This window comes from Pogona vitticeps, chromosome 1, assembly GCF_051106095.1.
Source record: "Pogona vitticeps strain Pit_001003342236 chromosome 1, PviZW2.1, whole genome shotgun sequence".
NCBI lineage: Eukaryota > Metazoa > Chordata > Lepidosauria > Squamata > Agamidae > Pogona > Pogona vitticeps.
The window spans coordinates 130,394,689-130,408,170 of NC_135783.1; the positions used below are offsets into that span (position 1 = coordinate 130,394,689).

Consider the following 13,482-nt stretch of genomic DNA (forward strand, 5'->3'; position numbering starts at 1 on the left):
TGTTAATATAAGAAGACTTATAGCTTTCCATTCATTCCTAGCCCAAAAATAAAGAGTCGTTTCCCCCCCCCCCCCAGCCCCTGTGTGGGACTCACAGCATTGACTTTTTACTTGCCAATTAGGAAATGACTGAATGTTACAGATTTTTTTACGCAACAAGATTTTAGTCACTGTTTCAAAAATTGGCAAAACAAATCCCTTCGTTTGCAACCAGTCCCCATACATGATTGGCAAGAAATCCTGCTTTCAGGAGAAAATGTTTAAAAATGATAAAGAAAGAAAAAAACTTACAGTCTTTCAAGTTTTGGAAGGTGGGTAAATGATTCTGGTTCTAATGTTTCTATCTGGTTAAAGTGCAGATACCTGTTAAAACATCAGGAGAAAAATAAGAAAAGGAGTGTTTAATAGAGTAGTTCAAATCTTTTTTTAGAAAAAAATGCAGGAAGAATATGGATTGCACAGCCTTCTTGTATGAAACGCAGAGTGCTTCCTATGCAGCTGGGAGGGGAGGAGCATTTCCTCGCTCCAGGAACCTGGAGGTGGGACTTGCGCATGGGATACAAGCCCGTCACAGTGTTGAGGGCAGCGCTGGGGGCAGGGAGCAAATCTTGAAAGGCTAGCTCTGCCGAAACATTGCCCTCCTTTGGTATCATGAATCGTGGGATTCAGGAACATTAACAAGGATAGCCCTCTGAGGCAGCCTTGGGCTACAACCAGCTTTAAATCATGAGACATGGGCTGGAAATGGACCTGAGGGCATCTCCCCAAAAGAGCCAGCCAGGACCAAGCTGGTGGTGTACAGCAGAGCCTTGGGGCCAGGGACTTGCCCAGTACAGAAAGGAGAGGGGCTAGATGGTCCACCTGCTCCTGGCCCCAGGTTTACACACTACCTTGGGCCCTACTGCAGGTTAGAGAAATCAAACAATTAATAAAGTTGTGGTCCTTGTGAATCCCATCTCTTGTGTCTCACCTCTTTATTTATGGGGGGGGGCAATTCCAGCCTTCACACGAAAAGAAATAACTATGTTATAAAAGTCACAACCAGAAATTATTTTAGATCAGATTTATATCATGTTATTAAAAAAATCCCCGGTATAAAAAATAGAAAATTAGAAAGCCTAAGAATATTATAGTATTGTAGTACAAGAAAATGTTCAGACACTGGGTTTCCTCTATTAAACTTTAAACAGTAGTTTAAAAAAATGTAAAAAGAAACCAGTCTTGTCCAATTAATAACATACTGCTATAGATGATTCACTCACAAGTATCACTGATTAATAATACCCTGTGTGTTTATGACAGCAGCTTTACAAACCTAAAGCTTCAATTTTAAGCACATATACTAGGAAGCAAATTCTACCAAACATAGTGCATATTCCTAATTTACACACACACACACACACACACACACATATACACAGGATCACATTTGAAGGATGTCATCTTGTGTGTATCTGCCTGTAAGCAAGGTTGTCTAACTCCTGATATTTGCTCACAAGTAAACATTAGATCAGACTGTGAATCAATGAAATCTATAGCTCTGTTAAATAAATAAATTAAATAAAAACTGGTATATATTTTTGAAAAATGTAAACATCAAAAAGCTCTACAGTGGTTCTGACTTCCCAGCTTCTCTATATTATCTGGTACAATAAGGAACTAAATGAACCTTATCACCAGAGCTACAACATTTTGAGCAGTGTGTTTTGCCACCATCTTCTTTAAGAATTAAGATAGCCAAATTAAAATGCCTGTTACTATCATTACCAAAACTGGAAGCTTATACACTGGAAGCTTTCACATTTTGGTGGCTCTAGCATCCTATTTTGTGCATGGAATAATAGCCCAGGGGGTGGGGTGGGGGTCATTGTGAATTTATTACGGTCGGGTGAACCAGTTCATAAAACATTTTATATGGCTAAAACATACAACATGCAATTTAAAAAGTGTACAACCAGTTAATAAAACATTATATGGGGGGCCACTGTGTGCGACTACATTTTTGGTCCACCATTTGTTGAATGCTGTGGCTGTCCAGCTGGAATTTTGCAAAGCAAAAAGGATTACGGTTTTGTTGTTAATATCTTCATCACACGTCTACTTATCACAGGCCTTGGCAAAACTATACTACAGCAACACTTAGCTGAGCCTCTTTTGACTACAATTTTACATTTCTTCTCTAATTAGGAAACTTCACTTGAAATAAACAGAAGTAATTTAACTTTTAAATAGGTCTGATAGACACATTCATGTCACCCAATAGCACATCCATTTAATTTTCTATGAAACACTGGAGAGTAAGCAGAGTAAGCAGGAAATAATTGTGTGCAAGAAGAACTATGATATGCAGTTCACATCCTATATTGTTCTTATATTAGTATCATAAAAAAAATTAAAAGATCTGGACTTCATTTAAAAGATTTATGGTAAGAAATCTTGGGTAAAGGCTGGTTTTATGCTTATATTAATGATGGAGACAGATATTCCATTTTTGTTTAGTGTGGCAAAGCTAGGATATTCTAGCCACATTCTAATTGTTCATGTTTTATACCCACCTAACCACATTAAGTGTGTACATACATATTTATCTGACATAATGATAGCTATGTAAACACATAAGACAAAGTATGCCTCAGTATGTAACTTAACATTATCACTGCAAAAATTCTCCAGACGTGTGCTTGCTGAGATTTCAGGAATACAGGGCTGGTGGGAGTTATAGTAGAGAAGGAGAGTTACTTATCAGTCATATGCCTGCCAAACCTCACTTTGTTAAAGGTCCACTGCTTTCAGTGTTCTTGGGGACAGACAAGAGAGAATACTTATCAGCGAGGATGCTGTCTCGTGATTTTCCCATATGTGCCTTTCTCTCTCTCCAGTTTAGCAATAGTAGGGACAGAGACAGTTGAGAACATACATGTGGACCCAGTATTCGCTAATGGATGAGATGGCAACATTTTCCTTCGCAGGCAAAAGCTTCCATGATAGCGGACTGCTCCATAAAACCATGCATGCTGAACAAAAACTAGATTAACAGGGAAGAATTCAAGCTTATCCTTCTATTTGCCATTAGCTTTCAATGCACAGTGACTCTGGGGGTTGGGAAGAATCTATCCTGAGAACTTAGTCTGAAATGGATCAATCCACACACAGGTTTATCAGCTCATGCTCTGTTTTTGTCCAGATCAATTTCTTAGATACAGTTTCTCTTACATACAGGGAAGCTGAGAATTTACAATCAAGTGGGCCCAAATATCTGAAACCATAACCTGTGACACACAGCAGCCAAAATCCTCTTTTATAGCTATGCAAATTGTGCAACATTTGGGGACAAATGGCTTCATGTCAGAAATTACTGCAGATATTATCAGTTCAACACTGAGTAACACAACTCAGTACATAACAGATAACACGGTGATTTCTTAACTTAAGGCAATTAAAAGTTACTCTGTTAAAGTTATGCCCCTGTTAGTAGGAAACAGGATTTTGGCTAGTGAATAATGAAACTTGTGCATCTTCATTCCCCAACAATATCCTTTTAAAGAGCCCCTGCAAATATCTTATTCAATTTATGTTACTGTATGACATGATATGATGCTGTGGCAGACGGGAGAATCAGTGGCACGGTAAATTAATTTCATGTTTAAATAATGTGCCTTCTTCCCTTCCAGCCATAGCAAAGTGTAATCAAAATGAGCGGCAGCTTTAGTAAGAGTCATTGTATTGGGCTACAATTCTACAAGTACAGTAATTTAACCCCTCAAATACAGCTATTGTGAATTAACCTCTGATACTCTGTTATTAAGGGACGTGGTGGCGCTGCGGGCTAAACCGCAGAAGCCTGTGCTGCAGGGCCAGAAGACCAAGCAGTCGTAAGATCGAATCCACACAATGGAGTGAGCGCCCGTCACTTGTCCCAGCTCCCGCCAACCTAGCGGTCCGAAAGCATGTAAAAATGCAAGTAGATAAATAGGGACCACCTCGGTGGGAAGGTAACAGCGTTCCGTGTCTAAGTCGCACTGGCCATGTGAACATGGAAGACTGTCTTTGGACAAAATGCTGGCTCTATGGCTTGGAAACGGGGATGAGCACCGCCCCCTAGAGTCGAACACGACCGGACAAAAATTGTCAAGGGGAACCTTTACCTTTACCTTTATACTCTGTTATTAATATTCCACAAAGAGTAAAGTCAACAAGGCAATTTTGTAATAGTCAAGAACAATGAAAGTTACATGATTCTTTATATAGGGAAAAATCATTTTGCAAGATGAAATCAGAATCTGTTGAGCATTATTCCTTCCACCTCCAATTAAAATGTGCCACCACCTGAAATGTGTGAGCCAAAATCTTCACTGATGCTAATTTTAACTTTTAACATGCAAAACTCAAAAGCATAATCATGCACATTGAATACGTGTAGTATTTTCCCCAAAAGCATTAGCTGGAAAAGTGAGTAGTTCTACTGGGACTAATGAAAACATTTATTCAAGGGTAGCAGAAAGTCCTACATTGTTTCATACTGCAAACTTAGGTGTTAAATTGTTATGTCTGTCTAAAACACCTAGGAACCCATTGAAGACAGAAGTATGCAAAAAAAGAGAGCCTGATGGCTTAGAGCAGTGATGGCGAACCTATGGCATGCATGCCACAGCTGGCACACAGAGTCCTCTCTGTGGGCACACGAGTCATAAGTTGCCATAGAGAAATACTTTACCTGTCCTCCGATCCCGGATTTCAGCACTACCCTCTGTTGGTGCAGTGGTCCAGCGTAGGGGTGCAATGGCGACCATTACCGGTCTAGCCCAAATGGGGGATTGGAGGACCAGTATGTATTTATTTGTTAACAACGCCCATAGGAAAAACAACAACAACTAAGCATTTAACCCTGGCAGTGCAGGAGCAGTTGTTTTTTCTAAACTAAAACCTCAGCATTCGGGTTTTAGTTGCCGTATTGGCACTTTGAAATAAATATGTTGATTTTGTGTTGCAGTTTGGGCACTCGGGCTCAAAAAGGTTCACCATCACTGGCTTAGATTCACCTCCTAAGAGAATATCATCTGGTGCAACTTCGATCATGCTTGTTCATAAAGGTAATCCTGCCAGTGGCGATTGTCATTAATTAAAGACTTCCCTCTCCTGTCCTGAAGCCTCCACAGCTTACTGATGATCCAAAAAACTACACAGGAGCCTTGGGATCTTCAGGAGAGAAGCTGGAAATACTGAATTTCAAAAACAAACAAAGAGGCCAAAAACAAATACAACATCTCCTTTAAAAACTTTTGCTTTACATGGTATACATTATGGCAAAAAATATTTCAGCCAATACTGTACAGAGGTTTTTTAATTTATAGCAAAACCTTCTTGTAAGCAGTGCAGAACAACAACATTTAAATACTGCTGGAACACAGTTAAATATGCATACGGAAAAGCCATTGCAGTGTATAGTAAATCAGCATTTTTGCAAATTCTCATTTACTATGCGTAATTTGGATGCTGGTGCATGTACCTTATTCTCTTTCACTTGTCTCTTCCTGCTAACATGAAAAACTCACTAAAACAAGAATTGTAGTTTAGCATGTTGTCCAAATCCAGAATCCCGGATTGTTACTCCCAACCCAAGACAGGATTTGTAATCTAAATATAAATTTTAGTCTTCAGTCCTAATTTGCAAATAGCAGAAACAAAACAAAAAAGAAAATGGATCCCAGGTTTGGACAACACCATAAACAAACCATGTCTACTGCACAATTTAGTTCAAAGTAAACATGATTCATCAGTGTGGTATGAAAGCAGGTTTTATGTTGGGTATCTGAAGAAAAATTAAATCATGTAGAATGGAATGGCATATACCGTATTTGAGTAAAATTCACATGTGTAAATTTTGATTGGTCATGAGAGTTAAACTGAAACTTTCATACTCAAGAAGCAGTAAAACTCTAATTATGATTAAACAGAAGATAGCTTTCTCCAACAAGACTGGATAGCTCAGTGATTTAGGTATGGTTGGGAGTTTGATTCCTCACTGTGCCTCCTTGACAGGGACTGGACTTGATGATTCATAAGATCCCATCCTGCTTTGTGATTCTAAAATTACCTCCAACATGTCATTCTTACAGGACTTCCAGTGGTTCTGGGAAATTTGAACAATTCAGAAGTCATTTTTAGGGTGTATAAATATAACCCATCAATTACTTTTATCCTCTAAAAAGTGATCAAATATGAAGAAGGCTATTTTAAATGAGGTTAAATGAGACAAAAATGCAAATGGAGACATATAGAAATAGGGTCCACCTCTCACTTCCATACATCGTTACTGGAAAAATCATAATTCCGACTATGCGGACCATTGTTGGCAAGGTGATATCTCTGCTTTTTAAGATGCTGTCTAGGTTTGTCATCGTTTTCCTCCCAAGAAGCAGACGTCTTTTAATTTCGTGGCTGCTGTCACCATCTGCAGTGATCATGGAGCCCAAGAAAGTAAAGTCTGTCATTGCCTCCATATCTTTCCCTGCTATTTGCCAAGAGGTGATTGGACCAGTGGCCATGATCAGATTTTTTTTGATGTTGAACTTCAGACCATATTTTGCTCTCTACTCTTTCACTCTCATTAAAAGTTTCTTTAATTTTACCTCATTCTGCCATCAGAGTGGTATCATCTGCATATCTGGGGTTGTTGATATTTCTTCCAGCAATCATAATTCTGGCTTGGGATTCATCCAGTCCAGACAATATACAGCCTTCTCATACTCCTTTCCCAATTTTGAACCAATCAGTTGTTCCATATCCAGTTCTAACTGTTGTTTCCTGTCCCACATATAGATTTCTCAGGAGATAAATAAGGTGGTCAGGCACTCCTATTTCTTTAAAAACTTGCCATAATTTGTTGGGGTCTACACAGTTAAAGGCTTTTGTGTAGTCAATGAAGCAGAAGTAGATGTTTTTCTGGAACTCTCTGGCTTTCTCCATAATCCAGCACATGTTGGCAATTTGGTCTCTAGTTCCTCTGCCCCTTCGAAATCCAGCTTGTACTTCTGGGAGTTCTTGGTCCACGTATGCTGAAGCCTACCTTGTAGGATTTTGAGCACAACCTTGCTAGCATGTGAAATGAGTGCAATTGTACGGTAGTTGGAGCAATCTTTGGCACTGCCCTTCTTAGACACTGGGATGTAGACTGATCTTTTCCAATCCTCTGGCCACTGCTGAGTTTTCCAAACTTGCTGGCAAATTGAGTGCAGCACCTTTGCTTTCTTGCATTTCCTTTTCTTTGGGATGGTTTTTGTTGCTGCCTCCTGTACAATGTTATAAGCCTCCTTCCAGAGTTCTTTGGAGTGTTCATTTAAGAAGACCCTCTAATCTCTCCTTGCTATTCTTTGGAAGTCTGCATTCAATTTTCTGTAACTTTCCCTAGCTGCCTTGCATTTTGTTTCCCTTCTCTTCTCTGCTATTTGTAAGGCCTTGTTGGACAGCCACTTTGTTTTCTTGCATTTCCTTTTCTTTGGGCATGGTTTTTATTGCTGCCTCCTGTACAATGTTACGAGCCTCCATCCATAGTTCTTCAGGCACTCTGTCCACTAAGTCTAGTTCCTTAAATCTGTTGTTCACTTCCACTGTGTATTCATAAGGGATTTGGTTTAGATTATACCTGACTAGTCCAGTGGTTTTTCCTACTTTCTTCAGTTTAAGATTGAATTTTGCTAGAAGAAGCTGATGGTCAGAGCCACAATCAGCTCCAGGTCTTGTTTTTGCTGACTGTATAGAGCTTCTCCATCTTTGGCTGTGGAGAATATAATCAATCTGATTTCAGCATTGCCCATCTGGTGATGTCCATGTGTAGAGTCACCTCTTGGGCTGTTGAAAAAAGTGTTTGTGATGACCAGCTTGTTCTCTTGACAAAACTCTTTTAGCCTTTGCTTTGCTTCGTTTTGAATCCAAGCCAAACTTACCCACTGTTCCTTTTATCTCCTTCCTCCCTACTTTAGCATTCCAGTCCCCTATCATGAGAAGAACATCTTTCTTTGGTGTCAGTTCTAGAAGGTGTTGTAAGTCTTCATAGAATTGGTCAATTTCAACCTCTTCAACATCGGTGGTTGGTGCATAAACTTGGATTACTGTGATGTTGAAAGGTTTGCCTTGGATTCGTATTGAAATCATTCTATCATTTTTGAGATTGTATCCCATTACAGCTTTTCCCATTCTTTTGTTGACTATGAGGGCTACTCCATTCCCTCTACAGGATTCTTGCCCACAATAGTAGATATGATAATTGAATTGAATTCACTCTTTCCCGTCCATTTTAGCTCACTGAAGCACAGGATGTCAATGTTGATTCTTGCCATCTCCTGTTTGACCACATCCAGCTTACCAAGGTTCATAGATTTTACATTCTAGGTTCCTATGCAGTATTTTTCTTTGGAGCATCGGACTTTCCTTTCACTTCCATGCATATCTGCAGCTGAGCATCCTTTTGGCTTTGGCCCAACCACTTCATTAGCTCTGGTGCTACTTGTCCTTGTCCTCCGCTCTTCCTCAGTAGCATGTTGGATGCCTTCTGACCTGTGGGGCTCATCTTCCAGCATCATATCTTTTAGCCTTTTGTTTTTGTCCATGGACTTTTCTTGGCAAAGATACTGGAGTGGCTTGCCAGTTCCTGCTCCAGGTGGATAGCGTTTAGTCAGAACTCTCCACTATGACCTGTCCATCTTGGGTGTCCCTGCATGGCATAACCCATAGCTTCTCTGAATTACTCAGGCCCCTTCGCCATGACAAGGCAGTAATCCATGAAGGGGAGCAGGTATCTCTACCACTATGATATCAGATTTAAGCCAAAATATTAACTGCAGCAAATCAAAATCCTCTTTAACTCTTGTGCACAAACTCAGCTGCATTTGATAGGATTCTTTCAACATAACAGAAGACTGTTATCTACAATTCACTGCAGATTTTGAAGACATTATTTTTCATTAGGAGTCAATCTGAACATGAGGATTTGCGCATTTGAAAATGCTATTACCAACAGAATTCAGCAGATAGGGATATTTCAGAGGCAGTCTTTTGAAAGTACTGCCTCACTCAAAGACAATTTCTCCATTATTTAACAGACATTCTGATTTAAACCACAGCAACAAGACATTTTAACTGGCTTTTTCTCTTAGACTCCAAAAAATGGCATGCATAAATGGTTTATGCTTCCTGTGATGGTCTTGAGGAGCAATTAAAAGAAGAATATTGGTAGACTGCTGCTTTTCTTCAACTGATTCTCTTACACCTTCCAAAGGACAGTCCTTCTAAACTTGAAATCCAGAAATATTTCAGCTATTTGAATATTATTAACCATTTTTCTATAATTACTGCGAGGGGGGGGGGTGTTTTAGATTTTCCTCAACTGAAATGAGTTAGAAACATATCACTGTATAAGTATTTTAATTGAAACAGTATAAAAATCAAAGCCTTGATCCTTTTTAGTTACTTTGGAGATTATAAAGTAATTCCATTAAAGTCAAAAAGCTAAAAGCAATTTTGTTAAGAACAGGAGTCTTGATTCCTACTACAATTTATATTTAATGTTCCTTACTACAATTGTGCTTGCCCCTAAAAGTATGTTGAATAGTCTTAACATGTAAACCACAAATACAGTATGAACATAGAAAGAAAGAGTTTGACAGACATTATTTTCTGTGTGCCAGGGGCTACAACCACATTGGATCAAAACCCATTCCGTGCAGACATGCAAGGCATGCAGGCAAGAAATGTTGAAAAAACGTGCACTTTTCCTCTGAGGCAACCAGGCAGATGACAGCACAGAAGAGAAAAGGCACTTACAGTTGTTCTAGAGAGGCAAGTCCTTTAAATGCTTGCCTGTCAATTGACTGGATTTCATTCTTGTACAAATAGCTGAAACAAGAAACAATCAGTAATATTAGTATACATAAACAAGAGCCACATTAATGTGGGAAGGAATTAAGGTGACACATGAAGACAGTCTTCCAAATACACATTAGAAAGCAAACAAAACAAGACATATATACACATCAATAACAAGATTCTTTCATTCAAGAATCCATTTCTCAGTTAAGTAGAGTCCAAAAACAAATGATGCAGGCCTTAACAACAACATGGATTTTGATCTATTTGCTTCTTTTGGAAGCTATCTCCTTAAAATCATCAATACGTTTGTGAGCCACTTGCTACAGTCCTTTTTCCTGGCCAGAAATACAGAAGGAATTCTTTCCTTAGAGGACCATGGCAGTGAGAGTTACTAATAAGACTGGAATAATACATTCCAACAATCAATTTCAAAATTGTTTCTAATCCGGCCTCCTTTTATTTCAACCAATCAATCGTTGCTCTTTTCAAAATGCAACAAAATTCTATCTATCTATCTATCTATCTATCTATCTATCTATCTATCTATCTATCTATCTATCTATCTATCTATCTATCTATCTATCTATCTATCTATCTATCTATCTATCTATCTATCTATCTATCTATCTATCTATCTATCTATCTATCTATCTATCTATCTATCTATCTATCTATCTATCTATCTATCTATCTATCTATCTATCTATCTATCTACACAGCCCAAATATATAAAATATTATTCTATCAAACCAGTCAGATTTATAGGATTTGATCACTAAAGGTTCAATACATAAGGTAACGGTTACCGGGGACAGTTTACAAAGTCACTAACGAACTAAGTTGTTCAGAAACTTGACATATTGATAGGTTACATCACAGGGCTGTGGTCAACTCTCTTGCTAAATAATGAAGTACAGTAACACCCTGCTTAGCGCTCAGAATGGGTTCCCATAGATTGGAGCACTAACTGAATCAGGGCTGAATAGGGCAGTTTATCATTGTGACTTGTGGCAGTTCTGGAGGCCCAGTCTATTTTCAATGTGAACCAGGTAGACGTGAAGGCCTGGTCTGTCTCCTTTAGGTAGACCAGGCCTTCATCAAGCACCACAAAACAACTGCTTGAGCATGCACCCTATAACAAAATGAGTTCTGTATGGGCACCATGTTATGTTACACAATTTCAAACATTAGGAACTGAAAGGTGCAAATATTTCTCTCGAGCAATGAGATAGGTTTTCCTTTGTTGTTAACTTGATCTATTGTTTAATAAATTAGACAAAATAGAGAAAGCACAAAAGAAAGAGATAGCAAAAAAGACAGTTTTCATGAGCTTTTAAAAGAAGTCCTACCAATTTCTGAAAGCTTGAGGTCTTTACCTGTGACTTTTATCCAAATAAACGACGTAGCATGGCCATTATAAGGAGAAAATTGTGATTTTCTAACTCCTCCAACTTTGGGCAAGACTAGTTTTTGGTGGAACATATTTGATCTTGGATCACATTTCCTGGGAAAGGGAGGATTTTAAACAGCACACTTACATTCAGACTTATGAGTAATGCCTCTTTTTATGGGACAGTCTAAAATTGCAGTTTCCTGTTATGTGTAAATATATGTGGCTTCCTTAGACATACTGCTAGGAACTGATTAGGAAACCACGGTCTTCTTTGAAATCAGGTATACTGATGCTTTATTCATTTATATACTCCCTGCCCCCTCCCCTTACCTTAGTTATTTAATAAAGTCAGACTTTTACTTTCTTTACATTGGTATCTGAGTGTTCCTGTGTTTCAATACCAAGGAATCCCCTTGCTTTTTGAAACATGGTCACACCGATGCCTTTTTGTGTATCTTTTTTTGTTTCCATATATCCTTTTAATTTCCACCCCAAGAAGACATCAGAACACAATCCCAGTCGTCATCTCACTTCCTTGTGGAATATTAAGGGTGTGGAAGAGCTAAAATGAAACATGGGTTTTCCTAATGTTAATGTTTACAAACACCATTACATAATTAGCTGTTCAATCTAAGTGATCCACAATCTAAGTGATCCATAAATACATCTTTGTATTTAATGGGCTTTGTCTAGGCAAATGGAGGGTTCCCCCTCCACTTTTAGGAAACCAAAGATTGAAATACACCTTTTTGTTTACTTAGGGTAGAAGTTAGAGTGCAAAATAATATCTCAATGTACCCATACTTTGATTAAGGAAAAGAGGCTGATCCATGGTTTGAATATTCTCACTTTTGACAGAGTATAGCTTAAACCTTATCTTTTGCTTTTAAGCCAAAGGTTGTTTTTCTTTGGAAAATTGGGATTTTCATCTGAGCTGCTGGAAAAGATCTGCTTAGAAACCTTAAATTGCTTCCTGCGCTACTACTTATATACTCAGGAGCAAAGATCACATGAGAGAAGAAAAATGTTAAAGGAGTTTGATGAGCTCAAGAGGAAGGAAGAGAAAGAAGCAAAACACATTTATGTGGGTGGAATGCTCATCCAACAAGAAGTTCATTAATTTTCTTTTAAGCAGGCCAAGGTTAGTAAACACTTTTAAAAAGCAAATGTCTCAGATAAGTATGTTTATAAACACAGGATAGAATCCTAAGAATTAATATCTGGAATTAACTACCCTGTTTCCCCGAAAATAAGCCCTAACCTGAAAATAAGCCCTAGTATGATTTTTCAGGATGATCATAATAAAACCCTACCCCCAAAATAAGCCCTAGTTAAGTGACACCCCACCCTCTACCATAATGCAGCATTGTGCAGCAACTAGAAGATGACATGACTGTAAAATAAAAAATCCCCTGAAAATCAGCCCTAATGTGTTTTTGGAGCAAAAATTAATATAAGACCCTGTCTTATTTTCCGGGAAACATGGTACCACTCACATCCTAGATAGCAACACATTACTATTTATATAACACTCTGAAATAGCAAGGTGTTTTATCTTACTTGGTATCCTAACAGTCCCAAAATGATAGTGATTCCCAGTTCAGTTTTACAGATTAAGTGACTATAGCCAGTAGCCCAAGCCTCTTAAAACGTCCACAAGAAACAGCCATACCATCAAAGACCAACTTTCTACCCCCTAGGTATTTACGACTGCAGTACTGCTTTATTGCCTTTTGTGTCGACTTCATTTCAGATTAATTCCTTTGCTAATGTTATTCTTTCTCTTTGAAATTTTATAGTTTCTTTTACTGAAATATGTCCTTCTCTCAATGTTCTCTGTAGCTTGCTTTTCTGAAATATGGTCTCAAAGAACGAAATTAAAAAGGCCTTTTACAAGAGGAGCTACAAGCCAGCTGGATTTATCAGAAAGACAAGGACAGCAGTTTTCATAGTTTGTCAAAACACAAACTAGGGATATTTCCATGCTGTCAACTGTAGGAAAGCTTTCGTCAAAACTTCACATGAGCTTTAATATAATAATGTACAATCAAGTCAACTCTGCCTTATGGCAACACCTCAGGTTTTCTAGGTAGAGCTTTAGGGGAGAAGAAATTAAGAGCAAATGAATTAAACTGCAGAAGCCTCTATGCTGCAAGGTCAGAAGACCAGCAGTCGTAAGATCGAATCCACGTGATGGAGTGAGCTCCTGTCACTTGTCTCAGCTC

General features: G+C 38.5%; 1 protein-coding gene across 1 annotated transcript in view; it reads right to left on the bottom strand.

Annotated features, from left to right (window-relative positions):
* The window catches only part of PXDN (peroxidasin), a 100,781-nt gene that overhangs the window by 48,043 nt on the left and 39,256 nt on the right, over positions 1 to 13,482 (bottom strand). Inside the window, exons 4-5 of the mRNA XM_073000947.2 lie at positions 9,820 to 9,891; positions 292 to 363 (exon numbers count right to left, since the gene is read on the bottom strand). Coding sequence (XP_072857048.2) covers positions 292 to 363; positions 9,820 to 9,891 — 144 coding nt within the window. The remainder of the gene's footprint in view (positions 1 to 291; positions 364 to 9,819; positions 9,892 to 13,482) is intronic.